The 27,928-nt window shown below is 50.8% G+C and overlaps 2 protein-coding genes across 2 annotated transcripts; one reads left to right on the forward strand and one right to left on the reverse strand.

The window, feature by feature from the left end:
• Positions 1–344: 344 nt before the first annotated feature.
• On the reverse strand, positions 345–10,059 carry Cdk5rap3 (CDK5 regulatory subunit associated protein 3). Its single transcript, XM_057776326.1, has 14 exons — positions 9,933–10,059; positions 9,700–9,745; positions 7,135–7,266; positions 6,801–6,901; positions 6,121–6,169; positions 5,157–5,335; positions 4,841–4,977; positions 4,482–4,626; positions 3,867–3,968; positions 3,433–3,511; positions 2,646–2,734; positions 1,271–1,476; positions 801–972; positions 345–685 (listed from the first exon to the last, which is right to left on the reverse strand). The coding sequence occupies exons 1-14, from the start codon at positions 9,936–9,938 to the stop codon at positions 620–622; spliced, it is 1,509 nt and encodes a 502-aa protein (XP_057632309.1). The 5' UTR covers positions 9,939–10,059; the 3' UTR covers positions 345–619.
• Positions 10,060–22,016: 11,957 nt separating this feature from the next.
• On the forward strand, positions 22,017–27,542 carry Prr15l (proline rich 15 like). Its single transcript, XM_057776139.1, has 2 exons — positions 22,017–22,236; positions 26,663–27,542. The coding sequence occupies exon 2, from the start codon at positions 26,691–26,693 to the stop codon at positions 26,991–26,993; it is 303 nt and encodes a 100-aa protein (XP_057632122.1). The 5' UTR covers positions 22,017–22,236; positions 26,663–26,690; the 3' UTR covers positions 26,994–27,542.
• The last annotated feature ends 386 nt before the right edge of the window (positions 27,543–27,928 follow it).

Raw genomic sequence — 27,928 nt, forward strand, 5'->3', positions numbered from 1 at the left:
ACCACATCTCCCCTCTGCCTAGAAGGGAAGCTGTGATTAAGAGAAAAATACAACTTTGCTGGTTCCAATAGGGCTGACTGACTGCTCTCCCTGGGCCGCCGGCTGGGGTGGGGGCAGCATGAGCCTGGCTAGAGGATGGGGCAAGGTTGCACTGGCCTCCCCAAAGCCCCTTGCTGAACCATTTGTAAATACTTATGGATTCTGCTACCACAGGAAGCAAAGAAAAGTCTCTAATCTGGGGCTCTACAGTCGCTGAAGACCTTCTGGATCAAGAATCCAGGAAAACCTGTGCCCAGCTTCAACTGAGAGCAGGCCCAGGGAGAAGTGTAAGTGACCGCCAGCACTCAAGTTTCTTCCTTTTTTATTAAGCCTTACTTGAAAACTAAAAGGAGTTGTGGCTTCAGGCTGACAGGCTACAGAGTCACAGGTCACAGAACCACTCAAGACAACTTCTGGCAGAGAGCTTAGTGAACGCCAGTGTCACCTGAATGGTGACACTTTCTGCTTATGGCTGTCCCCGGGTCTGCCTGACTTCTTGCTGACGAGGCCCAGTAACACCAGCCTGGGCTGTCCCACCTCCACCTGGAGGCTGGGAAACAGAAGATACGGAGGGAGCGCATCACAGAGAGGTGCCCATCAGGTTCACAGGACGGCCACCGTACCTCTTGGAGATGTCAGCTTCAATCTGAGAGACAGAGAGCAGAGTGGGCAGGGAGCAGACAGGCAGGTGCAGGGCCTCAGGTTGTGAAAGCTGGGGTGTCCTCCCCCGGAGCGGGGCAGGCTTCTGGCGTGTCTCTCACCAGCTTCTGCAGCTCTCTGCTCTTCTCCAGGAGCAGGTCCAGCTTGGGTTCCAGAGTGGCCTGCTCCTGAAGTGCCTCCTGCTGCTTCTCCACCATCAGCTCTTTCTTCAAAGCCAACAGCTGTGACTGCTTCAGCTTCTGCTGAAGGAGCTCCGTCACTCGGTCCACATACCTGCGCAAGGCACCCTGTGAGGCTGCCTGGCCCGGGTGAGGCTTGGGAAACCAATCCCTGAGCTGGCCTCCTCTCCCCTCACATCCTTCTATCCTTTTTCTGGTAAGGAATACAAACCAGTCCAGAGTCCCACCTACTTGGGAAGCAGATTGTCTGTAGACATTAATCGACCCTATCCTGTCCCAAAGAGACGCCCTATTCCCAGAAGAAAACCAAATACACAGGAAGGGAGAGACAGGAAGAGGACAAGGGCAGAGCTCCGTTCAACATGGAGAAACACAGAATCAGGAAAGCCAACCTTGGCGAGGCCAGAATCATAAACAAATGCTGCATTCGGAGACTAGTGAGCCGGCCAATCAGATCCTGCAGTGTGGAGACCAGGCTGAGCATCTTCTCTTTGGTCTGGCCCTGAAGGATGGCAGGAGCCAGCTGAAACTGGCTCACTGACAGGATGTCGGCCTCCTCACTCATCTCCACTGCTCTCTGGGACAAGAAGATCTCGAGCTGAGGAGGGAAAAGGAATTGGTTCGAAGCAAGAGAAGGATTCAGAAGCTGAGCCCTCCAACAGGAAAAGTCAGACTCTGGAGGAGACAGGCTATCTCCTCTGCACACCAGCATTGCTGGGAACCCACATCAACAGCAGCCCCTACTGTTGCTCCAGCCTCACAGCAACCTGTGTCTGCTTAGCCCTAGCTCTCCATCCTTCTTCCCAGCCTTAGGTCACACAACTGAAACTCCCAGGGGAGGTATCAATTTTCTCTGCATGAGAGGAGAAGAGTGGAGTGGAAATCATGCTTAAGAAACTCTGGATTAGGAAAAGTATAGAAAGAATAAGAGCAGCAGCCGTATCTCTAACATGTAGTCTTTATGAATGAGTTAAGTTAATCTCGGACTGGGCAGATAGCCTGACACCAAGTCTGATAACCTGGGTTTGTCCTCAGGTGAAAGGTGAGATCCCACAAGGATGAAATCCAGTTGTCCACAGACCTCTACCTGCGCTGTGCCTGTGTGCACACAAGTAGATAAATACAAATTTTAAAGATAAAAACCTATCTCACTGTGTTATAAAAACTGGGCATCTTTTGTCCCCTTGTCCCCTTGTGATTAAAAGGAGAAAAAGGGAAAAAAACAGACAGGCACAGAATTTCCAGGAGGCTTGCCATGTAGCTAAGGATGACCCTGGAGTTCCAACCCTCCTGTCTTGACCTCCTAAGTGCTGAACTGCAGCTGGACTGTAGGAGTAACTACGACACATGGTGTGTGTGATGCTGAGAACTGAACCCAGAGCTTCCTAAATGCTAGGCAGACACTGCCAACTGAGCTACATTCCAGCCCCTTGCTTCCTGATGATCTGTGGCACCCAGAACCATCTGATGCAGGACACTCATCTCACTCCTTATCTGCTCTTCCTGCTGGACTATAAGCAACACAGAGGCAAGACCTCTGAATGTCACTGCTCCACTGCTATTGCCCAAGATGTGCAGGTACTTTAGAGATGAATCCTAAATACAAGAATGGTGGTGGTGGTGGTGGTGGTGGTGGGATCCTAACTTGGAAGGATCTGCTCTAGGGTGCTGAAATTAGTCAGTGCCCTCACATAGCAGGAAGAGATTAGAAGTGATGTCACCTGTGTCAGAACCTGGTCACCCCCGCTGCCTTCCCGAAGACAGTACCTCCATCAGCTCATCAATGAACTGATTCCGGGTCTCAGGGTATTCAAGAAGAGTCAGAGCATCTGAGCCCCTAGCAACGCCCTCTGGAGCTGTGAGGGAGAGGCAGAGACGTGAGGATGGATCTGAGGACTAGGGAAAGAAGACTATGTCACTATGGACACAGACTCACTTCACTAAAGCCCCCTCTCGGCCTCATCCAAGGGGAAAAGCTATCCTTTTCCATGGGTCTCTGCAAATCCCATGCAGACCTAGAGGTGGCCAAGAGGAGGTAAAGTGTCGTCCTGCACTGCCCTCTAGTGACACAAGTGGCTGCTACAGCATCTCTGCAGACTCGGGGGGGGGGGGGGGTCATGTCAGACCTGGAGCCCAACAACTCCTAAACAGTTTACCAAAATGACTAGCCTACTACATTTAGTCTCTAAAATAGATCAGAATTGGTGGGAGGGACATGGGGGCGCACGACTTTAATCCTAGCACTGGGAAGGCAGAAGCAGGCAGATCTCTTTGAGTTTGAGGCCAGCCTAGTCTACAGAGAGTTGCAGATAAGCCAGTGCTACATAGTGATACGCTGTCTCAAAAAACCAAACACAAATAGAACAAATCCAAACCAGAGAAAGGAGCTTAGTTTCTAGACTTTCCTTACCACCCCTCTGTACCCACTTCCATTCACATCTTCCTCAAGAATGATTTTATTTTTAGGGACAGGATCTCACATAGCTCAGTGCTCAAGGACGACCCTGAACTCCTGCTTCCGCACTCTTCAGGACAGCAGGGCCAGGGCACTCACCCTCCGTTCCTGTCTCCAGCACAGTGATCTCTGAAGCAGTGGTGTCATCGCCCCAGTCTATCCCGTCAGCCCCAGCATCCTGGATGGACAGCAAACACTCAGCAATGTTGGAACTGGTTCCCTAGCCCAGGGAGCCAGAACAAAGTCCCTGGGAAATGCAGTGACTGGACCCTCGGTGGAGCAAAGGCCACTGCGCTGTGCAGGGGCAAGTGTGGAGATGTGGGCTTTGATGATGCCGCCCTCCTTCCTGTGTGGTGAAGTTATTGTCTGTTTGCAGTCGTACACCCCAAACCCCAGGAGAAAAGAGTTCTAAACTGACACCCCACTTTTGTTAACTGCCCCACTCAGGAAGCACCTGGCCTTAGACCCGTGAACCATCACACACACAGATCTTTTCCATGGCCAAAGCAGGAGCACTCAGAGACAGACCTAACCTTTGACTCCGATCCCAGGGAGATGCCCCAGTCGATTCCAGGGGTCTCGGCAGAGATGCCGGAGTCAGAAACAGCCTCCGCTCCAAAGTCGCCCCAGTCAATCTAAAAAGCAAAAATGACGTCAGTGCAAACAGGAGGTGAAGAAAGGGAGAGCAGTTTCCCTCTCCGTGGGACTCAGAGCCATGCGGAAAGTCACACAGCCAACCGCAAAGCCTCCAAGCTCCCACAAGAAAGGGCTGTTTTGAGCCAGGTGGTGGTGGCGCACGCCTTTAATCCCAGCACTCAGGAGGCAGAGGCAGGCGGATCTCTGTGAGCTAGTTTCAGAATAGGCTCCAAAGCTACAGAGAAATCCTGTCTCGAAAAAACAAAAACAAAACAAAAAAGAAAGGGCTGTTTCACTGAAGAACTCCCCAGGTCAACTTGAGCCAGTGCGCTGAGGCTTTTAGAACTTGTCTGTTCTCTGGTTTCAAGAAAGCCAGGAAAATAAAGGGCCTTTTGGGTCCTCCTACCTAAGTCACACCACACGGCTTCCCTCATGGTTCTCTGTGGGAATTCTGGTCAGGGCTGTGTGTGGATGAGGAGTCCCCACTCAGTGCCTCCCAGGGCCTGTCTTACCTCATCTTCTTGCACCTGCTCAGGAGGTTCCTCCAGTTGTGGCCGCTCCACCACAGAGGGCTCGGTCCCCGTCCTCCATTCATACACCGTTGAGTTCCCATGCTTCTTCACGTAGCGCAGCATAGGCAACACCTGCTCTGCGGGGCTTCAACAGAACATGTTAACTGAGCCCTCCTCCCACGAGCGCTTGGGAAGCAGGCACAGGCTCCATCCTGCACCACATGGTCCAGGGGGCACATTCTGCACCGCTCCAAGGGTGTGGGACACAGCTGACATGTTCTGTGGGAACAATCCGAATGGAGAAGAGAAGAGGGACCAGGGAAAGCAACCCCGGCTCAGGCACTGAGAGTCCTCCTTACCTGTCACACACAAACTCCACACAGGCCTGGTACAGGTCGATGGCCTCCCCCAGGGCCTGAGCTCCTGCTCCTATCTCAGCTAGCTGACTCGGCAGGTCCTTCACCAGGGCCAGGAGCTCTCTCCGGACATTGTCGCCCTAGCGTTGAGAGAGGGAAAGGGTTAGGTCACACACAGTGGGAAGTGGGAATCTTCAGGTCAAAGAAAACATTAAAAGACTACAGGAAGGTGAGCCAGTGACCCGGGACGGGCACAGTCCAGTTGCCCAGGAGCTGCCTGGCCCAGAGACTCTCCCACAGTGATAGCGCACCCGCTCACCGTGATGCCGTACTGCTTGCACGAGTGGTAGAACTGCTCACGCATCTCAGCAGCGCCGGCCTGGCCCTCTTCCTCCTTGCGGCTGTACTCCTGCTGCAGCTGCTGGCACTTGGCAATCTGCTTCTTCAGCGAGGGGATCTCATAGTTTACATTCCGAACCAGGAGGCTAGAAAGTTCCACTGAGGAGGGCCCAGGAAGTTTACTGTAGGACACGCTTGCCCTGAAGTACAGACACCACAGCGTGGTAGAGAAGAGGGGGCTGGCTTCTCTACCTCTCCATGCCTAGCTCTGGGACCTGAGACAAGTTACATACCCTCTCCTCATCCATCCTCAGTTCCCAAACAGGGACCGCAGTGTTTACCATGCGGATCCATATAAAACACCAACCAGAACCCTTTGCACTTGGGTGCTTGGTATAAATCACTTATCACAATTATTTACTACTGGGCTGGAGAGATGCCTGCTCTTCCAAAGGTCCTGAGTTCAATTCCCAGCAACCACATGGTGGCTCACAACCATCTGTAATGAGGTCTAGTGCCCTCTTCTGGCCTGCAGGCATATATGTAGACAGAATATTGTATACATAATAAATAAATTAAAAAAAAATTATTTACTACTCAGAGTCACAGTCCAAACTACTACCAGCCATTAACTGTTCTCTCAGGCTCCCAACATGATCTCCAGGGCGACTTGCAGCTCTTCTGCCTACTGTGGAAGAAGTGCAGAGAGAGCAGGGCAGTACACGCTACCTCCCCAAGGAATACAGACAGGCCAGACACCTGCTCGGCTGAGCGCCCGTGTGTCCCCTTCCTGCCTGATCACACCCAGGCTCTTGAGGAGCTGCTCCTCACACCTACGACAGGCAGCGCCTGTACTGCACTCCATTTCCTTCTAGGTGCCCCGTAAGCTCGGTATTTCAGGATCCCAGGAGTGGGCTTCCCTGCAGATGCTAGGGCCACTTTACCTAAGTAGGTGTTGTCCTTCTCATACAGGCCTATGATCTCCTGCCAATCCTGAGAACAGCAGAGAGGGGATGAGTCAGAGGAGCACTCAGCAGCTCCTCACAGCCAATCCCTGCGGAGGAGGCTGCCCCAGGCTTTGTACCAAGCACAAACTCCTCACCTTCCTCCAGCTTTAATGCTGGCTGGACCACCCACGTGATTCTGGGACTATGAGCCTAACATTGATTCCCAAGCGTCATGTAAGCCCAGGAGACAGGACCACCCACGTGATTCTGGGACTATGATTCCTAACAGTGATTCTGAAAGGCTAAAGGTAAGGACATGTAAGCCCAGGGGACAGTTCTACTTTGGTATACATTTTTTTGTTTGTTTGTTTGTTTGGTTTTTGTTTTTTTGAGACAGGGTTTTCCTGTGTAACAGTCCTAGGTGTCCTGGAACTAGCTCTTGTAGATCAGGCTGGCCTCGAACTCACAGGAATTCGCCTGCCTCTGCCTCCCGAGTGCTAGGAATGAAGGCGTGCGCCACCACCACCTGGCCTACTTTGGTATGAATTATAGGGACAAAGATAGATCAGGAAATATACTATGCAGGCATTTCGACTTGCCTAGCCATTTCGTGAGCCTAGAGGGGCTGTGGACTGGATGTCCGGAGCCGTGCATTACCAGTCCTCAACCACGCTTACCTTCATCCGCTGTGAAGAGTACCGGCCAAAGATATTTTTGGTGGAGGCCTCGGTACCTTTAAGAAGGTCCACTATTCGTAGACAATGGAAGTAATGAATGTCTAGAAAGCAAGAATTGGGACTTTCAGGCTTCTACCATCCTTCCTCTCTTCCGCTGGCTACTACAGGTGGCTGACCCACTTATTTTAGCACGGAAGAAACCAGCATCTACAAGCCAGGAAAAAAACCTCTCTCTCTGGGGTCAGCCCTGGTAGCTCAACAAGGGAATGGCTCGGTAGACACACAGGACTCCTGAAAGGAAGGGGCTCCAGGAACATGGCTGCAGATCACTCACAGGATCCAGAGAGCAGCTGGGCAATCTCTTGGCTCTCTGGCATGTCCTGGATGGCCGTGTTGATCTTCTCCCGGATGGTCAGCACCAGACTTTGCCATTTCAGGTTGCAGTGTCGTCTGTCCACTAGCCAATCTGCGTGAGAATCAGCCAGTCGCCACAGCCCGCCCCACCCCCGACCCCCACCGGGAATCCACTAGTTCAAGCGTCCCACGCTCGATATTGAACAGCAGCTGTCGCCGCATTGGCTAAGGTACCAACCACAGAGAAAAGGGAAGATGAAAAGGCAGACGGACTCACAGAGGTGCTTCGGCTAAACAAGCTCCGGCGCCCTGACTTTATCCCCAGTGTGGGTTTTACAGAGCCACTGCCTCAACACGGGGATAAAGAAAACCTTTAAATTGGTCCTGACATGAAGGTGCCACTTTTGACCATTCTAAATTCTCCATAATATTTTGCTTCTGTGGGTAATTATATCTTTCTTGTTGACAGAGGGCGTAGCTCAACCTCCACTTCCCCGGGGCTGGGATTAACCGTGACAATGGAAAACACAAGGTGGCTATGCTAACTACCGGATGAGCGGAAACTGCAAAGCCCCTCACACCTACAGCGCCCCAAGGACTGGAGGATGCGAGTGGATGAGCTTGTTTTTTTATAGAGCCCCAGCTATCCTAGAACTCACTATGTAGACCACACTGCCCTTGAACTCACAGAAAGCCTGCCTCTGCCTCTCCAGTGCTGTGATTAAGGCTACTGGTCTCTTCTTAATACTGAAGTGCCACTCTGCCACAGGACTGCCAATGTAACTGACCCGGTTTTGAAGCCTAGAAGCCATGCTCGTTTCTTTTTTTTTTTTTTTAATTTTTTTTTTTTTTAAAGATTTATTTACTAAGTATACAGTGGTTTGCCTACCCGAGGGCCAGTTAAGAGAGAACCAGATCTCATTACAGACGGTTGTGAGCCACCATGTGGTTGCTGGGAATTGAACTCAGGACCTTTGAAAGAGCAAGCAGTGCTCTTAACCTCTGAGCCATCTCTCCAGCCCCCGCCATGCTCATTTCTTAAGAAGAGAACTAAGGTGTTACAGTTAGATGGTCCTGGGATCTAATTATCAAGTTTATTTAAAATATAGTTTTTTAAAGACTGTGTATTTGTTATATACACAGTGGTCTGTCTGCATGTATGCTGCAGACTAGGAGAGGGCACCAGACCTCATTACAGAAGGTTGTGAGCCACCATGTGGTTGCTGGGAACTGAACTCAGCACCTCTGGAAGAGCAGTCAATCTGAGCCATCTCTCCAGCCTTTAAAATATTTTTAATTGCCGGGCAGTGGTGACGCACGCCTTTAATCTCAGCACTTGGGAGGCAGAGGCAGGTGGATCTCTGTGAGTCTGAGGCCAGCCTGGGCTACAGAGAAAGTTCCAGGACAGCCAGGGCTATACAAAGAAACCCTGTCTTAAAAATACAAAGAAAATAAGACAAGTATAAATGGCACCTTGTATGGGGCAAGTGCTCAGTGAACGGTGTGCCGCCAGGTTCTTCCATGACTGGAGGACAAGCTCTCACACCAGGGTGGGCACACAGGGTGTTCACACACCATGAATACACGGTGGCTCCTGTCTGTAACCCCAGCACTTAGGAGGTGAAGTAGAAGCCTCACTGGTGCCCATCAAAAGACTGAGTGCCCCCTCTCATAGTGGTAAATTTACAAAGGTGGCCTCGTTGACAAACCTGTCAACTGGTCAAGTATCTCAAGCTTCACAGTGTCACCCTCTTGGGGACATGATTAACATTGGGCTGAGGAATCCGAGGCACACTTAAAGTGTTGGGAGCTGTGCACATGTCCAGAAGTGACAGAACGAGGAAGAAAACAAGGCACAGAGACGGCCTGGCCACTAAAAAGGTCTTTTGTCTTTAGGGTCTCTCCGCGTAGTCCCGGCTGTGCTAGAGTTTGCTATGTAGACAGGCTGGTCTCTGCCCCCTGAGTGGTGAGACTAAAGGCTTTTTTGTCTTTTAGGTGGGGTACTAATATTATTGCTAAGTGTTCCTGACTAGTCTGGTATCTGCTATGTAAACCAGGGTGCCTGAGAACTGCCAGCAATCCTCCTGCCTCAGCCTTCCAAGCATCATGGTTACCAGCATGAGCCACCATGCCTGGCATAAAGGGTCTGTATCCGAATCTTAGGTCCCTTTTCTCCATAAATTCAAAGGGGCATTGAAACGTTGTAAATGAGTTGGGAGGAGCTTTCCCATCCCCAAATAATGCAAAAAGCCATGATGCCAGAAACAAAAAGCCTGCAGTCCAAATGGACAGGTCATCTGGTAACTGGCCATCTTTAACACCAGCCACTTGTGTGCCAGAATAGGACTTGATACTACGTTATCAATGTTAGAAGTAGGAAACAAGGAGCCAGTACAGACTTGCAAATTGAAAGGAAGCAAATGGTTCCCTCAAACAGGCCGGGCCAGAGTAAGGCACCTCGAGCCGGGCTTTCCCAGCTCCTGGTGACAGTGGGCAACTAGCAGGTCTCCCCCGACAAGCGACCGCGCGGGGGCGCCTCTCCTACCGAGCAGCTTGCTGGTCTGGATGTCGATGGGCACGTGTTGATGGTCCTGGTGGGAAATACGACAGGGAGGGGGGCGTGAACGCGGGAAGGCGGTGTGCCTCGCGCGCGCTCGTCTCACGAGCCCAACCGCCACCCTGCAGGGCCAGAGCGCCTGGATGAGGGCAGGAAGGATGGAGGAGGCAGGACAGGGGTCGCAGAGCGGACCCCAGGTTTTCCAGCCCGGGTCCCCACACCTGCATCCTTTCTCCACTTCCGCTTCCGGCCAAGACCCCGGCCCGGCCTAGCACCAATCCTGAGCCGGGGTGCGTGAGCCTCAGTTGAGAAACAAACCGGTCTCCTTCAGCCACGTCGTCGTCTTCCGCCGAGCCAATCCGAGCCCACGCCCCGCCCCCTCTGAAAGCCCCGCCCACAAAGAGGTGCTGAATGGCTGAGTACCGGATGGGCGGGAGAATAGCGGACAGCCAATGGGAGACGAGAGGCGGGCTCGGGCCCCGAGAGCTGCCGGAAGGGCTGTAGCGCTTGCGCGATGGCGGCAGGGGGCGCCCAAGAGCCGGCGTAGGCGGCTTTCTTCCCTGCCGGGCGCAGAGCCCCCTGCTGGAGAACGAACACGTTCGCGGACAGGGTCCTAGCGCCGTCCAGATGGCGTTTTCGAAAGTAATTGAAATTATTTTATTCCCGCTTTTTTTCCCTTTACTGCCTGTAGAAGATCGTTGCGCTTGTCACACTTTGTCCTCCCAGTTCGTTTATCTGATAGACATGTGTTTTAAGCACCCGATTCTTTTTTTTTTTTTTTTTTTTTTTTTTTTTTTTTTGGTTTTTCGAGACAGGGTTTCTCTGTAGCTTTGGTGCCTGTCCTGGAACTAGCTCTTGTAGACCAGGCTGGCCTCGAACTCCCAGAGATCCGCCTGCCTCTGCCTCCCGAGTGCTGGGATTAAAGGCGTGCGCCACCACCGCCCGGCTAAGCACCCGATTCTTGTTGGCAGTTTAGGGTAGGGAGAGGAAGCAACACCTGGGCATTGCGTGTTTGAAGAAAAGCTGCAGAAGGAAGACGTGTGGAAAGGGTGTTCCCCGTGGAAGAGACTAGACAAACTTTACTGGCTGCAAACTGCAAGAGGAGGTCAGAGCAAAGACAGGCAGGGCAGACTGGCAACAGATGCAGGATTCCTTGTTTAAACATTACCACCGACTTCAAGAGACACTCCAGGCCTCCTACCTGTGGCTGACCTTAGGCCCACCTCTGTGCAGTAAAAGGTTTAAGGCATGGAACGATCTGAGAGGAGATTGTAAAATGTAAGGGTCATGTCACGGGGTCCTATCAAATAAAGAACTTGGACTTCACCCCTGAAAGGTTTGGGACAAGAAAGGACATGCACATATTGGCTATAAGGATGTGTTAATATGGGAGATAAGACTGGAGACAGGTTAACTAGAAAGAGGCTGAAACACAGAGCTTAGGGCCTGACCTAGGGCAGGAGGTGTGGGAGGAGATGGGCGAAGCTTGAAAGATGTTTAGGAAGAAAATGGGCAGAACTTGGCAATAGATTGGCAGAATGGGTGAGGAGAGAGACACGGATAATGATACTCAAGCTGGGCGGTGGTGGCACACGCCTTTAATCCCAGCATTTGAGAGGCAGAGACAGGCGAGTCTCCGTGAGTTCAGGACCAGACGGGTCTACAGAGCTAGTCCCAGGACAGCCAGGGCTACACAGAGAAACCCTGTCTCAAAAAACAAAACAAGATGACGGTCAAGTGTTGAGTGGGAGCGCTACCCCCTGGCACCGTGATGCAGGAGGCTGAACGAGTGTTGCAGAGGGGCTTTGAACTCGTGGAGTTGGCACTGATGGGGATCCATCAAGTGGGAAGTGTGCAGAAGGCATTCAGGTCAGCATCAGGCTGGGAAGGCCACAAACTGAGCTTCAGGCAAGGGCATGCTTCAGATTTGGACAGGAAGTGAAGAGAGAGGGCAAGCAGACGGTCCCAGGGACGTCACAGGTCACAGTTCTGGGTATGGCGTTCCTAAGTGCTATCTTCCTTCTTCACCTACCAACACAGCAGCACACCCAGGGCTTAGTAGATTCTGGACTGAACTGCCTGGTCTGGTACAGTAGTGGGTAGACCTAGATTCTGGACTGAACTGCCTGGTCTGTACAGTAGTGGGTAGACCTAGATTCTGGACTGAACTGCCTGGTCTGTACAGTAGTGGGTAGACCTAGATTCTGGACTGAACTGCCTGGTCTGTACAGTAGTGGGTAGACCTAGATTCTGGACTGAACTGCCTGGTCTGGCACAGTAGTGGGTAGACCTAGATTCTGGCCCTGGCAGGTGTTGGGCAGTTTCCACACTTCTCCAATAGCCACAGTTCTCTCAATGGAGAGATAACACTTAGCCTATCTCAGGGTATTTGTGTAGAGGCTTAAATAAATAAACACACTAAAGGCGCAGGACTCAGGGCGAGGGGTGGAGCTTAGCTGGTGGAGTGGTTGCCTGGGACACAGGAACTCCTGGGTTCCATCTCCAGCACAACACAGAACCAGAAATGGTGGCACATATCTGTAATCCCAGCACTTGGAAGGTGGAGGCCGGAGGCTCAGACGTTCAAGGTCATCCTGGACTATATAGCAATTTTGAAGCCACACTGGGATATGCAGATTCAATCTTTAAAAAGGGGAGAAAGGAAAAGAAAAAAGTAAAAAATAGGGGGTTGGGGAGATGATTCAGTAGTTAAGAGCACTGGCTGCTCTTCCGAGGACCTGAGTTCAATACCCAGTACCCACACAGCCACTCACCCCACCTGTAGCCAGTTCCAGGGGTACCTGACACCTCTTCTGCCCTCCGTGAGCATCAGACGCACACATGGTTCCACAGACACACACACAGGCAAACATTCATACACCTAAAATAAAAACAATAAAATATTTTTAGATGTTCATAACTTTTTATGGTTGGCAATATAGTATAGATATGCAATCTCATATCTTGTGAGCTATATATAAATAAAACAATATATATATATATATAATCATTATTATTATGGAATAAATCAGCAGGCATCCCTGGAAGCGGTCCATGGGGGAGAACTAAGGGCCTCTTCAGGCTCTCACCGGAACTTGGCTCCCATCTCAGACTCCTGACTCAGGCATTGCTAGGACTCCCCTATGACTGAATACACACTTACCGAGTTCTAATCATGTGCTGCAAGCTCCCTGGGACATCCCCCAAGAAACCTGGCACTGCCACACCCTCCAAGTATATCTCTCCTCCTTGAACCAACAGGCAGGGCACAGCAGGGCAAGGCCAGTCTGGCAGACCCAGCCCTGGTGAGTTCGTGAAACAGAGCCCACCAGGCCTTCACCCTCACCCACAACTCCCAGGATGACTCATGGGGAGCGCAGGGTGTTGGAGAATAGTTCTGCTTAGTTACTAACCCTGGGGACAACTAGCCCAGAGAACACAGGCAGGCGGTGGGATGTTGGTGCCATTCTGCACTTTTCCAAGATCACAAGGCACTTGTGGCCTTCGAGCAGACTTATTATGACCAGGTTATCCAAGTCAGAGTTAATACTCTGCCAGCTTAGGGGAGGGGGGATTTTGGTTGTTTGGATCCCAGCAAGGAGAGGATATGGGAGGCTTCTGATCATGAATCTCTGAGTCCCTGCTTGGCGGAAGCCGTGCAGTCACCCCTGGGAATGACACATAAATGTTTCGCAATGGGGAAGCACAGAGCCCCACAGTACACCTTGCCACGCATGCAGGCTGCCCTGCCCTCCGTTATTGTCAGCCTGATTATTAAGTGATAACTACCTGCTAGTGGAGAGCTAATGTGTCTTGCAAACTGTGCCTAACTTGACCCTTGTAACAACTCATGGTGTGGATGCTGTTATTAGATCATTACTTATCAACATTGATACAACTGGTGCCGGTGGGGTCGGGATTCAAACCCAGGTCATGTCAGGCTCCTCAGTTTCAATCTTATTCTCTGTGTGACACGCCTGTGCCTACCCTTGCCTGCCCCCCGGCTCTGTCACCACCACCCTCCATCTATCCTTCACTGGTCTGCAGTGATGTCCACTCCCTAGTTGCTGTGTCGGACTCAGTGCTCCTGAAGTCCCTTCTCCTTACAAAGTCCTTTCTTACCACACCAAGTTTTGGACCAGTGCCCATGGCCTATCTTGAAATCCCATAAAATGAGGCCTTGCCTTTGACACCCAAATGACCTTTATATGATCCTATGTATATTACTTTATTGTTTGGACATTGGGGTGTGGATGAGTGGGAGAGAAAGAGGAGAGAGAGAGAGAGAGAGGGAGGGAGGGAGGGAGGGAGGGAGGGAAGGAGGGAGAGAGGGGGGGGGGGGGTTGTAATATGAGCGGCAGGGCTGCGTCCCCAGCACCCAGCCGCCCTGCCGCCCGCATGGCTAGCTTATGCCCCGAAATAATTACACGGAAACTGTATTCTTTTAAACACTGCCTGGCCCATTAGTTCCAGCCTCTTATTGGCTAGCTCTTACATATTGATCTAACCCATTTCTGATATTCTGTGTAGCACCACAAGCTGGCTTACCAGGGAGGATCTTAACCTGCTTCTGTCTGGAGTGAGAGAATCATGGCGACTCACTGAATCTGCTTCTTTCTCCCAGCATTCTGTTCTGTTTACTTCACCCACCTAAGGGTTGGCCTATCAAATGGGCCTAGGCAGTTTCTTTATTAATTAACCAATGAAAGCAACAGATTAGAAAGAAATCACTCCCACATCAGAGAGAGAATGAGAATCTCCTTGGAAGCCCTGACTGGACATCTTACTGGTACCGGTTGGGTGTATCTAGCTCTGTGTTGCTATTGTTTTCAGTTTACCCCTCGAATGATTTGTGAGCACCCTGCAGAAGGTTTACAGACTCGTTCATCTCTATAGCCCAGCACCCGGCAGGATACCTGTCACACAGTGACAGTGAGTTATACAAAAAGGAAGGATGGACAATGTGCTGTTTACAGGGAGGTGTTTAATGGTGCTGGTGGTTGTGATTCATGTTCTAGGGGAAAGGACTTCAAGGTCCCCAGCTCCGTTTCCCCTCCCTTCACAGGTCAGGGTACAGAGCCAACTCCCTGTTGAGGCTATTGGGGATCAGCACAGGGGGAATTGGAAAGAAACTAGGCTGGTCGCTTCCCAGGTTAAGCACAGGTCCAGAAGGTCCATAGGCCACACAGCCCCTGTCATTTGTGTTGTGCTCAGAGCTACTGATTACACCCTTGTCTTGGCTGGCCATGCCCTCCATCCCTTCACTTTTTGTCCCTGGCTGGCCTCATGAACTTGGCCCTGTGTATCATCTCTCAGGTAAAACACTGTGTTTACTTCTGCACCTTTGCTGCGGCAGGGGAATGACTCTAATCTACAAAGAGAAAGAAAACTAAGTCCACGACTGGGGCATCCTCTGTCAGCCTCCGTTCCCATGCAGTCCACATCTGCCGAAGACGGTACTGGGGCCCTTGACTCAAAGACACAGTTCTGGTGTTGGAAAAAATACGGCGTGCGGTGTGACGGATCTGCCACACTCTGCATCCCATGAAACCTGCTTGGAGACCAGGGCCGTGTTCATTCATCAAAAGTGCTTAAATAACCCCATACGAACCAAGTAGGGTGCATTCTCAGAGCACAAGGGGAGTAGACAACTGAACTCTCACCCAGAGGGCACGATTGTTCACATGCAAAGTGGAGAGAAATGAGGTCGGAGAAGTTGGCAAAGATGGATCCTGAGGAGGAACTGCTAGGCCAGTGGTCGGCCTGAAATTGAATCCTGTAGGCAAGCCATCCCACCTAGAGGGCAGTGAGTCCCTGGAAGGCTGTAGATGGTCCAAAAGATCTAAGGGTCTCTAAATGAATTTCCCCTCCACCCCCCAGACACAATGAGGATTTTCCACATCCAAAAGAGATCACTTCCTTGACGGGCGGTGGTGGTGCACGCCTTTAATCCCAGCACTCAGGAGACAGAGGCAGGTGGACCTCTGTGAGTTCGAGGCCAGCCTGGTCTACAGAGTGAGTTCCAGGACAGCTAAGGTTGTTACACAGAGAAAAACCCTGTCTCGAAAACCAAAAAGAAAAAAAAAAAGAAAGAAAGAAAGAAAGGAAAAAAGGAAAAGAGAAAGGAAAAGAAAAAAGAAAAAAGAATCCCTTCCATGAAGATGAAGCCCAAACTAAATGGCCGATAAGTACTCGAGTGAGATATCCAACCTTACTATAACTGAGAGTATAGGTTTTTTTATTTATTTATTTATTTATTTATTTATTTATTTATTTATTTATTTATTGGGGTTTTCGAGACAGGGTTTCTCTGTAGCTTTGGAGCCTGTCCTGGAACTCCCTTTATAGTTTTTTTTAAAGGTGCCATGGCAGATTATCGCAAATCTGAACCCAGGCAGGTTCTTGGGTAACAATCTGTCAGAGCCTCCCCTGTTTCTGGCAGTGGCCAGCGGGCCTTGCTCCTGGCCTTGAAGAACTGTCAATTCAGGCTCTGTCTTCCTTGTTACACGTGGCAGACTTTCTGTGTCCCTCTGGGTCTCATTTCCCCACAAGGAGCCCAGGCCTTGGATTTAGGGCCTATCTAGTATGCTGTGACTACATCTTGACTAAAGACACCTGCAAAACCCCGTTTCCAAACAGACTCGCATTCTGGGGTTAGAGATGAGAGCTCTGGGGACAGTCTTCAATACAGGACCCCAGGGAGATCAAATACGGAAGACACTTCCATCATACTGAGAATCAGGTTGTGGCTGTGACACCAATTGTACTCGTCAGAAACAGGTAGCGCTTTCTCAGGTCATTTTCTGTAAGGGGAGGCAGACAGAAACAGGAGTGGACAGAGGGAGAGGTTTTCTTTCTTCTTTTTCACTAGTTTTTTTTTCTCTTTCAGAATTTCTTTTTTATTTTATTTTATTTTGGTTTTTGAGACAGGGTTTCCCTGAGTAGTTCTGGTTGTCCTGGAACTCACTCTGCAGGCCAAGCTGGCCTCGAACTTAGAGATCTGCTTGCCTCTGCCTCCTGAGTGTTGGGATTAAAGATGTGTGCCACCACTGCCGAGCAATGTTTTGCTATTTTGCTTTTTGAAGCAGGGTCTTGAGACTACCTGGGCTGGTCTCAAACCTTACCTATCTGGAAATGATTTTTTAAAAATTACTTTTAAATTTCATATGTACGATGTATGGGTGTTTTGTCTGCACATGTCTGTGCATCTCATGTATGCCTGTGCCCTCAGAGGCCAGAGAGGGCGTCTGATCCACTGGATGTGGAGTTATAGTTATGCGCTGCTTCTGGGTGCTGGAAACCAAACCTGGGTCCTCCGGGGGAGTTGCCAGTGTTCTTAGCCTCTAAGTCATCTAGCCAGACTCTGAGGGAGACTTTTCTTAAATTATTATTTATTTGTTTATTTATTTTTTTTTTTTTTGAGGCAGGTCTCACTATGTAGCGATCCACCTACCTCTACCTCCTAAATCTGGGGATTAAGGGCGTGTGTCATCACCACTGGCTCTGAGGCTGGTTCTTGGGGTCCTGGTTCTACTCTACCTCCCAAGCACTTGGATTATAGGCATTCACTACCGTGGCTGGCTGGATCTTGCTTTTTGCTTTGTTTTTCCGTTTGTTTATTTGTTTGTTTACTTATTGTTTTTCGAGACAGGGTTTCTCTGTAGCTTTGGAGCCTGTCCTGGAACTCGCTCTGTAAACCAGGATGGCCTCGAACTCACAGAGATCCGCCTGCCTCTGTCTCCTGAGTGCTGGGATTAAAGATGTGTGCCACAACCACCTGGCATGGGTCTTGTTTTGTTTTTTCAGTTGTTATTGTTATTTGTTTGTTTGAGACAGGATCTTGCTATATAGCCCAGGCCAGCCTAACCTAACCATTCAGCAGTTCTTCCTCAGCCTCCTGAATACTAGGATTACAGGTGTGTGCCTCCAGGCCCAGTCATAGGGACTGCCAGTCTGCCAGCGGTGGGCTGCGGGTGGACCTCTGGGGAGAGTATCACCCCTCAAAGTGTCCTTTGTGAGGATGAAGTGAGTGGATTCTTTTTTCTCTAGACAGAAGTGTTTTCAGAAGAGCATGGTCTTTGATTAGGTACTTCCTGTGACTCAGACAGACCCCAAAGAAGTCTTAGCTGGTTGCCAGCTGCTAGCCACCCTCCCAGGCTTATCAGCAAATCCTTCCTCGGTGGAGGGTCTCAAGGCACAGTTTCTGTCAGAGCCTGAAAATGCAGAGTGAGTCTACAGAATGAGAGACAGGGCACACTGAGAAGTGACCCCAGAGATGCCTACCTCAAGGTCCTGAGCATACATACCCATACCGTAGTGATGTTACTTGGAAAGAGGAGTGTTATGCTGTTTTTGCCAACGTGTTACAAAGCAATAACAAAATGAACAACCAAAAGAACAGTACTGGGGTCGCTGCTCAGCCGTAGAGGTCCTAGATTCAATCCCTAACAAGAAAAACAATGTTGCTGAGGGTATAGATACATCTCAGTATATCCAGTAAGAGTATCTACTTAGGAGGTGTTGAAAGGATTCCCATTTGAGGAGTGGAAGTGCAGTCTTCCGGAAGAGTGTACCTGCACCTGGTCCTTACATGTGTTCACTGCTCAGATCCCCACACCTCCTGCAAAAGAGAGAAAGAAACCTCTTGTCCCTACGGCAGCTCCTCTGCCCACCTCAGACCAGAAAGCCTGATGCCACCACTGCCCCGCTTCCCAGCTGCCCCCGGTGTGGCCCATCAGGTATTGATCTTTGTGCTTGTGACAAGGGCTAGCTAAGTGTGGGCCAGGACCTGTGCGCTCTCAGGAGCTCCAGTGTCCCAGAAAGGCAATGCTAGGGATATTCCAGCTCCCCGCGTCTCTCTAGCTTGTAAAATAGCCCTGGAAACAATTTCTGGCCCCTGGGCAGAGCTCAGGACAGTGGGAAAGCCTATGTCTGACTAGGCTAAACTTGCTATCTAATGGGGATCTGTGGCTGTGCCCCAAAAGGATGCTGAGGTCCTCGGTTCTCTCACTGGTGAACCTCAGTCAGCAAGCACACATTTCTAAAAACACACACTGTTGTCTGTGAATGGTACATTGTACTTGAACCTAGTTTTTGAAGATGTGTTTTTAAAGCACCATTTTTTTTTAACAGAGCAATAACAGAGCAGTGATGTTCAGAGCTCCAAGACTGAACCTCCCAGTATAAATTTGCTGAATGCCACAAGTTGGGCCTGACTTTCAGGCCAGACCTTTCCAGAAGGAAGGGCCTGCCCCTGTCCTAATGGCATTCGGTAGCCGGGGGCTAGAGGCAGGCTGACCACTGCGGTTCTCACGAGGGGCTTTGCTGTGGAGCCAAAAGAACAGGGTGCGTACTGTACCTCTGTCATGCCTCAAACACCACAGCAGAGGCAGGGGGTGAAGACCTTCAGGACAAACCCCCTCCTGTGTGGCTCTGGGAACTGTCCACCAGCCAAAGCACACCTCACCATGGCCCCGCTGGCTTCCCGACTGAACTCTTGTCAGGTTTTAGCTTTGGTTGTCTTCCAGCCCACGTGACAGATAGCCTGGGAATTCTGAAAGCGACCCATTTAGGAAGCTGTGGTAAGATAATTGTGTGGGCCTTGCAGTAGAGACAGGGAGACCTTGCAAAATGCCATCCTTAAACTCCCAACACACGCACATGCACACAGAAGGTAAGCCAAGAGCAAGGCAGCTGGAGCAGCAGAGGTTAATACAGGGGCTCTCCTCCGCACATATCCAGATGGTCCAGGGAGAGCAGCGCTGAGTACAGGGCTGCTGGACATAACAGCCATGATGCTTCCTTTCCCCACTACATTACCAGGCCTAGTGGCGCACCTTTAGTCCCAGCACTGGGGAGGCAGAGGCAGGCGGATCTCTGCAAGTTCAAGGCCAGGCTGGTCTGTAGAATGAGTTCCAGGACAGTCAAGGCAACACAAATCCTGTCTTGAAAAACCAATAAATAAATGAATAATAATAATAACAAGAAAGTCCTACTATGTAGCAGCTGTATTGGTGATATTGGTGGTATGTCTTTCTGGGTTTGAGGAGCCAAGATTCTGTAAGAGAGACCAACGCTCGAGCAGCTTGTTATATTCTACTTATTTGTATGTGCATATGCATGTATACAAAAATCAATCACGGCATCTATATCTTACTCAACAAAAATATACGAGCAGCCTCTATGGAGAACAAGAAAACTCGTGCTGTTATGTGGGGTGTGATATTATTAGTTCATGGTTGTTATTTTTTGTTTTTGTTTTTTTTGTTTTTTCGAGACGGGGTTTCTCTGTGGTTTTGGAGCCTGTCCTGGAACTAGCTCTTGTAGACCAGGCTGGTCTCGAACTCACAGAGATCCGCCTGCCTCTGCCTCCCCAGTGCTGGGATTAAAGGTGTGTGCCACCACTGCCTGGCTTAGTTCATGTTTTAAGGGGTGAATAGGAGTTTGGTTTGGAAAACAGAGTGGGTGAAGAAGCTATTCCTAGCTCAGAGCAGAGCCGAAACTCCTGAATCCACCTCCCTAAGCACCCTCTGGACCCACCTAGGCAGGCAAAGAAGTGCCTGGGTTCAGGAGAGTTGGGGGAGGGCAGAAGAGTCTGGAAGGCTCCATAGTCACAACCTCCCTAACACTGCAGCCCTTTAACACAGTTCCTCATGTCGTGGGGACCCCCAACCATAACATTATTTTTGTTGCTACCTCATAACTATAATTTTGCTACTGTTATGAATTGTAATGTAAATATCTGATATGTGACCCCCCCCAAAGGGGTGTGACTCATGGGTTGAGAGTCACTGCTATAGAGGTTCCCTCCTAAGAGAACCAGGGTTGAGGGGCTCCAGTGTGGGCCATGGCATGGGAAGTCTTCGAAGTCCATCTAAGGGCTGTTTAGGAGTGGCATGGGGTGGGGTATTTAGGTTATAAAGGTATAGGATCCAAGGCAGAAGGAAGAAGAGGAGGAGGAGGAGGAGGAGGAGGAGGAGGAGGAGGAGGAGGAGGAAGAAGAAGAAGAAGAAGAAGAAGAAGAAGAAGAAGAAGAAGAAGAAGAAGAAGAAGAAGAAGAAGGGAAGATGAGAGTTGGCTAGTTAGAGTCAAACATACCCCGGGAGAGATTCAGGGAAACGGGAAATTTCATGCCTTTATTTATTTATTTATTTATTTATCCCCAGTACCTTACTCTGTCGAGCACACATACCCAGTCCAGAGAGGAAGAAAGGCAGCTGTGAGTATGTTGGGTAGAGAAGCTTCGAGAACCCTGGACACGCAGCAGGGGTTTCTTACTCTGGAGAGATGCCCATCTGAAGGTCAAGAGCATGCCTCAGGGCAGCTACCCAACAGCATTCCCCAAGGCCAGCAGCCAGGCAGAGGTGGATTTGTGGGAGGTGACTATGTGCCCACACCTTTTGCCTTTCTCCTTGCCTATACCTACCACTTTCTCCTCCTCCTTCCTTCCCTCCCCCCTCCTCCTCCACCTCTACCTTTCTCTTTGGGAGTCTGAGAAAAGTTGAGGCTTGTGCAGAAATCCTCTGCACACAGGGGATTCTTTGTGTAATTTCCCTAAAGGAGTTCTCTATGTAGCCCAGGCTAGCCACTAACTCATGATTTTCCTGCTTGGGCTTCCTGAGTGCTAGGGTTCCACTGCACCTGGCCTTGGCATATTATCTAAAGCCCCTCCCCCATAACCACCTCTGAGCAAGAGGAGGCTATGCGACCAGTCTAAAGAGCCTTGCCCACACACCAGGCTGCCCCTGTTTCCTCTAGTGAGATCTTCGGGAATGGGGGGGTCTTCGGGTCAGGAGGGAATCCCAGTCCCCCTGCCCACAGAGGAGCTCTGGGTAGAGGAGGGCTGACAGCCTGGGAACCGGTCTGCCAACCAGTTTAACCAGAGACTGGTTTCAACTCAGGTAGTTCAAAGGGAGCAGGGATGCCCAGCCCGCTCTGGGAGCAGCGGGCCCTTAACCCTTTCTCTGTGGTGCCCTGGCAACATCCGGGTGGCGGCCCATGCTGGAGAGGGGTTTAAGCTTCTTGGAAGATAAAATGGGTGTGGGTGGCTTTGGCGATGGTTTCAGAGTGCAACCAGACACGGGGGAGTGGGGGCGGGTGGAAAATGAGGAGGGAGGCTCCCGTGCTCCCCATCCCAGATGTCCCTCGAGATTCGGTCCTCTAGCGTGGTGATCCCAAGAGGATCCTGGCTTCTGGGTGGCTGCAGGGGCCCTGGGATTGGATTTCTGGGCTAATGAATATTCATCAGTTTGAGCCAGCCTCTGCTGCTGTTTACTTAGCTGGGAGGGGCTGGGTTTCAGGTTCACCTTGACTCTTGGAGCGGCTGCGAAGCAAGCTGGTACCTGCTTCTGCACCTGTTTCCCTCACACCTGCCCCGCAGCTGCTCCTACCCGCTTCTCCAGGCTGAGTCTGGCCAGCACCCTGGAGACACCCTCGGCTCCTCCAATCTCACCTGCCTGGGCAGCTCCTCCAGTCAGCTCCTCTAGGGAAAGTCTCACCTCCAGCCCAGAGCAGTCCGGATTACAGGTACGGGCAGCAGGGACTGGTGGGTGGGGAACTCTGACGCAGGCCCCGACCAGGGTTCCCACTGCTGCCTCCGTGGTAGACAAGCCCCGCAGACTCTGTCTTCATCTAGTATCACCCCACTGGCCTCTGGGAGAGTGTCCAGGCCTCCAACAGAATTCCCGCTGAGAAAGTTTCACTATTAAACTCTTCTTTTGCTCAAGACGATCCCCTCCGGCCTGCAACCTGGAACGTGTATGTGTCTGGCCGTCTGGTAGAAACATCTCCCGCTAGCTGTCCAGTCTTCTTCAGGGTGGTCAAAGGCCTTCGGGGGCCCTGCAGAAGAAGGGGAGCAGGTTCTACCATGCAGAACCGACACCCTCCTTCCCCTGCCCTTCCACCTCTCACGCAGTCAATGGTTACCTTGTCCGGTTCAGAAGGAGCTTGGCCCACCTGGGCAAAGCCCTTCAGATACTGCTCTAGTTGGGGTGACAGGACTTGTCTTGGGTGTCTATGTGCATGCGATGGGGCTAGCCACCCGAGGCAGGAGGTGGCAAGTTGTCCTAACACGGCCTTTCATGGGCCCTGAAGCTACAGAAACAGCGGAGGTGGAGCTGGCATCCTTCGGGCCTGATTTTCCTCATCCCACGATTGCAAGGCCCAGGGCAAGGGCCCAGCCCTTAATCTGACATCTCAGGGTCCTGGGTAAGCAGACAGCTGGTCTCATCCAGTGTTAGATCTGTGTGTCTACCACCCGGTCCCCTTGACTTTCCGGGATCATGCACAGCATGTGACTGGAAACATTTTAACGTTTTCCTCTTTACAACTCTGGCCACCTTTTTCTTTCTTTTTCTTTTTGTTTGTTTGTTTCTTTCTTTTCTTTTTTTCTTTTTTGCTGTTGTTTGTTTGTTCGTTTTGTTTATTTCTAAGACAGGGTCTCATTCTGGAGACCAGGCTGAAGTAGAAACTTGTTGGGTAGATCAGGCTGGCTTTGGAGTCACTGGGCTGTCTTTCCTGAGTGTGGAGATTGCAAATGTGGATTACCATGCCTGATTCATATCGCCTGCTCTTTGTTGTGCTTTTTTCTTTTGTTTTTAGACAGTTTCTTCTTCTTCTTCTTCTTCTTCTTCTTCTTCTTCTTCTTCTTCTTCTTCTTCTTCTTCTTCTTCTTCTTCTTCTTCTTCTTCTTCTTCTTCTTCTTCTTCGTTTTGTTTTCCAAGACAGGATTTCTCTGTGTAGCCCTGGCTGTGTTGGAACTCACTCTGTAGACCAGAATAGTCTCAAATTCACAGACTCACCTGCCTCTGCCTCCTGAGTGCTGGGATTAAAGGCGCGTGCCACTACTGCCCAGCTAGACAAGAGTATCTTTATTTGTCCTGACTTCTGGAGCTCCTGATGTACAGTGGGTTAACCTTAAACTCACAGAGCTCCTCCTGTCTCTGCCTCCTGATGGCTAGGATTAAAAGAGGGTGGACCAGATTCTATATCATCTTTTATGTGCACTAAAGACTCTCCAGGCTGAGTTATGCAAAACAGAGAATAGTCCGTCACTTTTTCTGCTTTAGAGATTCAGATTTTCATGTGCTAGGCTTGCCTCAAGGGGCAAACACCTTGTTCGGGTGTTTAGGTGTCCTGGGCAGAGAGGACAGGAAGGCCAGCAAAAGTATCCTCAAGAGTCCAGGGTAAGCCGGGCGATGGTGGTGCACGCTTTTAATCCCAGCACTCGGGAGGCAGAGGCAGGCTGATCTCTGTGAGTTTGAGACCAGCCTGGTCTACAGAGCTAGTTCCAGGACAGGCTCCAAAGCCACAGAGAAATCCTGTCCCAAAAAAGAGAGTCCAGGGTACAAGTCCAGGACACGGGGCACCAAGGCAGGCATTAACAGTCTTCCGAGCAGTTCCTCGTGACCTGTGCCTCCTTCAACTTCAAGGTGAAGTAGCCTCCGGAAATGCCGTCCTGATACATAGTACTCGTTGAAATGGGTACATTTTAAATGGCATCAGCAGAAGCCTCTCTCCCGCACAGAGCAAGGAAACCAGGTGCCCACGTCTCTGGCAGCTCCAGATGGGCAGTGGTGGGTCGACAAGGCAGCTACTGAGCGGGCACCCTGTCCCTCCTTCCTTGCCCCCCCACAGCTCCTTCCAGTAACTCGCTCTGGAACGCTAAGTTCTGTGCAAGGCTGTGCTAAGCCCAGGAGGGGCACGCTGCCAAGGCAAACCTCTCAGGCTGTCCCTCCGTGCACTCGACTCTCCAGGTGCCTGGAAGTACCCATCCGGCCCTCATCCCTGTTCCCCCTACACCCCCATGCTCTAAATGGGGCTGTACAAGATCATTACCTTCAGTCACTTGGACCCAGCTGACGGGGTAGAGTCAGCAATACGGGTCTGCTTTGTGGATAAAAGAATGGGAAAAAGTATCCTGGGCTGGGGTGGCGGCGGGGGAGATGTATCTAGAGGAGCAGAAGACACCACACAAGGGACAGCAGCAAGAGGTGTTCAGCTTGTTTCCAGCCTAGGCCAGGATCTTGCTCTTCCTGAATCTGATATGCTCCCCTTACCCCGAATACCCATATTCATTATGGACATTAGAAAGCCAGAAGGGGAGAAAGCAGTACCCTATATTTTTTCTACTTAAAAAAAAAAAAAATCCGCCTGTGCTCAATTTGGATTTTTTTTCTTTCTGGTGATTTTAGAAAATGTAACAAAGTCCATCAAGATTTGGGGGTTTTGGTGCTATGGATTAAACTCAGAATTTTGGGTATATTAGGCAAAGGATCTACCACCTAGCTATGCTCCCAGCCCCCTCTATCATCAGCTTTTTAAAAATTACATTTCTGGCGCCTTTAATTCCAGCACTCGGGAGGCAGAGGCAGGCAGATCTCTGTGAGTTGGAGGCCAGCCTGGTCTACACAGTGGGTTCCAGGACAGCTAGGGCAACACAGAAAAACCCTGTCTTGAAAAACAAAAACAAAAACTATTTTGGGTGTACATAAGGGGGTTATGCCATGGTTCATTTGTGGAAGTCAGCGGACTTCTGAGCATCAATTCTCTTCTTCTGCCATGTAGGCCCTAGAGCTGGAACTCAGGTCATCAGGTTTGGTGGCAGGTGTATTATTGCCTGCAGCCCATCTCACAAATCCCTCCATCGGCTTTAAGGAAGGTGACAAATGCAGGTCTGGGCATCTCGCTTCCTGGCATCTGTTAGCTTCTGCCCCCTGCTTCCCCAGGGTTCTCCCAGTGTATGCCCAGGGTCATAAGACCAGACCTCCAGCCTCTCTGGGCCCAGAGATGCCCCTGACTACGTCGTTCAGCTCCCTCATAGAATTTAATTCCTCCAGGCTTCTGTCCCTTCCATACTGCAAGCATCAGCCATGGCCAGAGAGCTTCATTCCCAGGCCTTCCTCTACCTCACATGCACCTCTGTGGAAATTAAGAAAAGGTCAGGTCTGGGCAGAGGCGGCTCTGTGTCAGGGCACACAGCTTGCGAGCTGTGAAGCTTGGATTTCAACCCAAATCCCACCTGAGACCCTTATAGAAGGGTCCAAACAGAACCACCCAGATCATGGCACCTCCCAGGCTCCAGCTGACTACCTTGCAAATTTTTAATTCTCCTTCAAACACCGTCCTGTGGCAGCTTGCTGGGGAAAAAGAACAGTCCATCTCTTGAGTTTTACTCCACAAAGCTGATGTAACCATATAGACAGGCCGTCATGGTGGGGCTGAGTGTTAGGCCTGGATGGGATGGATAAGGATCCCGAGGCCCAGAGAAGTAACTTGGCCGAAGTCAGGAGGCTTAGGCAGACCTTCCCAAGACTGCGGCTCCCAGGCCTCTTCTCAGGAAAGGCCTATGCTCATCACAGTTGGGAATGACAAATGGCTAGAACTATCACAAATTCTATTTAATTTTGTCCTGAGTTCCAAGCAAAACACAGGGTGTTTCTGCAAGCATGGTCTGTCAGTGGTCTGCCAACACTGGGTAGAGTGGGAAGGACTTGGTCATGGTGCCACAGACCAAGATATGTGTGACTAGGTAAGGGGTTTCCCTAGCCTGTAGCCTGAAGGCTTGGAAGGAAGGACTTCAGCGCTCTCTCCACAGCTTTGTGAGGCGGTGGGGTAGGGTTGTCCCTCTGTCCCATCGCCTGGCTCAGTGTCTTTCCCATTAATGGCCGCCCTGGAGTCTCTCTTCCCAACCCTTCAGTCCTGCTTTCAACCCTTCAATTCTTTCTTTTCTTTTTTTTTTTTTTTTTTTTTTTTTTTGAGACAGGGCCTTACTATGTAGCCCAGGCTGGCCTCCAATTTCCAGCCCTTCCAGCTCAGCCTCTGTGCTGCAGTTCTAGGCGTTAACCAGCACAGCCGACTGTTCTTGAAACAGCCAATAACTGTGAATGAACCCTAGTCCAAGTGCCCATCCCCTCCACCCAGTGACCTTTGTCTCTCCCGCTTGGTCCTGCAGAAAACCCTGCCTGGGCCTCGGGACCGCCATGACTGAAGTCGGTTGGTGGAAGCTCACTTTCCTCCGGAAGAAGAAGTCCACCCCCAAAGTGCTCTATGAAATCCCTGACTCCTACGCCCAAACGGAGGGAGGTGCGGAGCCCCCGAGCCCTGACGCCGGAAGTCCTCACAGCGACTTTAACACCCGCCTGGAGAAGATTGTGGACAAGAACACCAAAGGCAAGCACGTCAAAGTCTCCAACTCAGGCCGCTTTAAGGAAAAGAAAAAAGTCCGGGCCATGTTGGCAGAGAACCCCAACCTCTTTGACGACAGGGAGGACAAAGGACAATGAAGACAGCCGAGGAGGACACTAGCGCCTCCCTGCCCCCTGCCACTGGTGGGGTCTGAGGCAGGAGCTTGCCACGCTGGCCTCTTTGGTCATAGCTGATGTCATGGTGGCAGGTGATGCCTGCTGGCAGGAGCACCTGGTTCTTAGGTTTGTATTTATGTGCCCCAGATTTACGAAGGGTCTGGGAGATCCCAGGGCCCTCCTCCCCGTGATCACTAACAAAGGCACTCCGGTCTAGGATGAAAAATGGCCCGCCTACAAGTACAGCTGTCCTTGGCAAAGCAGCTTGGCTCACAGGGAGGCGGCACGGCAGAGAGTAGACAGGGAACCTGGCAGACTCCACCCCCTCCCTGGGCACAGGGTCAAGGGTGAGTTTGGATCGCCGCTCCCTCTACTTTCTTTACCTGTGACTTGTTCCCCCGGACCAATCCTAGAAGAGCAGTTTCCAGAAGTCACGTGATAAGCGGTTTCCTTGGTGCCAGAGGCGGAGCTGTTGAACTTGAGATCACCTCTGAATGAATTCAAGGAGTAAACCTCCTGGAACTTCGCTCCTCAGAGCAAAAGATATGAGCACTCCCTGGGGTGCTACAGAAGGCCAAATCAGAAATCCCCGAGTTATTGCCTTGACCAGCACGTGTGTGGATGCTGAATTAACTACCCCGAAAGAGAAGCCTCACTGGTCCAAGGGTCCAAACTAGAGGAATGGATGGGTTTCCTCTACTCCTTCCCCGATAGTATTTAAGATGGATCCGCCCCAGAACTCAATCCTGGAGCCTTGAATTTTGTTGGAAAAGTCGTGGTAGGCTTTACCTAGTAATAAACAGTACTGAGAACCCAGAGGTATCTATGCTCTTATCTCAGATGTCTGGGGATGGCCACGTCCCTACTTTCATGTGGGCTCTTCAAACTTCAGGAAGGGACCCCAAGTGTAACAGTGT

This window comes from Chionomys nivalis, chromosome 7 (assembly GCF_950005125.1).
Source record: "Chionomys nivalis chromosome 7, mChiNiv1.1, whole genome shotgun sequence".
Classification (NCBI taxonomy): Eukaryota; Metazoa; Chordata; class Mammalia; order Rodentia; family Cricetidae; genus Chionomys; species Chionomys nivalis.

Coding starts and splice junctions, on each gene's coding strand:
- Cdk5rap3 (XM_057776326.1), bottom strand. Junction 4,627..4,840: donor GTGGAGTTTGTGTGTGACAG/GTAAGGAGGACT, acceptor GTTCTGTTGAAG/CCCCGCAGAGCAGGTGTTGC. Junction 1,477..2,645: donor TCATTGATGAGCTGATGGAG/GTACTGTCTTCG, acceptor TTCCCTCCTCAG/CTCGAGATCTTCTTGTCCCA.
- Prr15l (XM_057776139.1), top strand. CDS start 26,691: ATGACTGAAGTCGGTTGGTGGAAGCTCACTTTCCTCCGGAAGAAGAAG.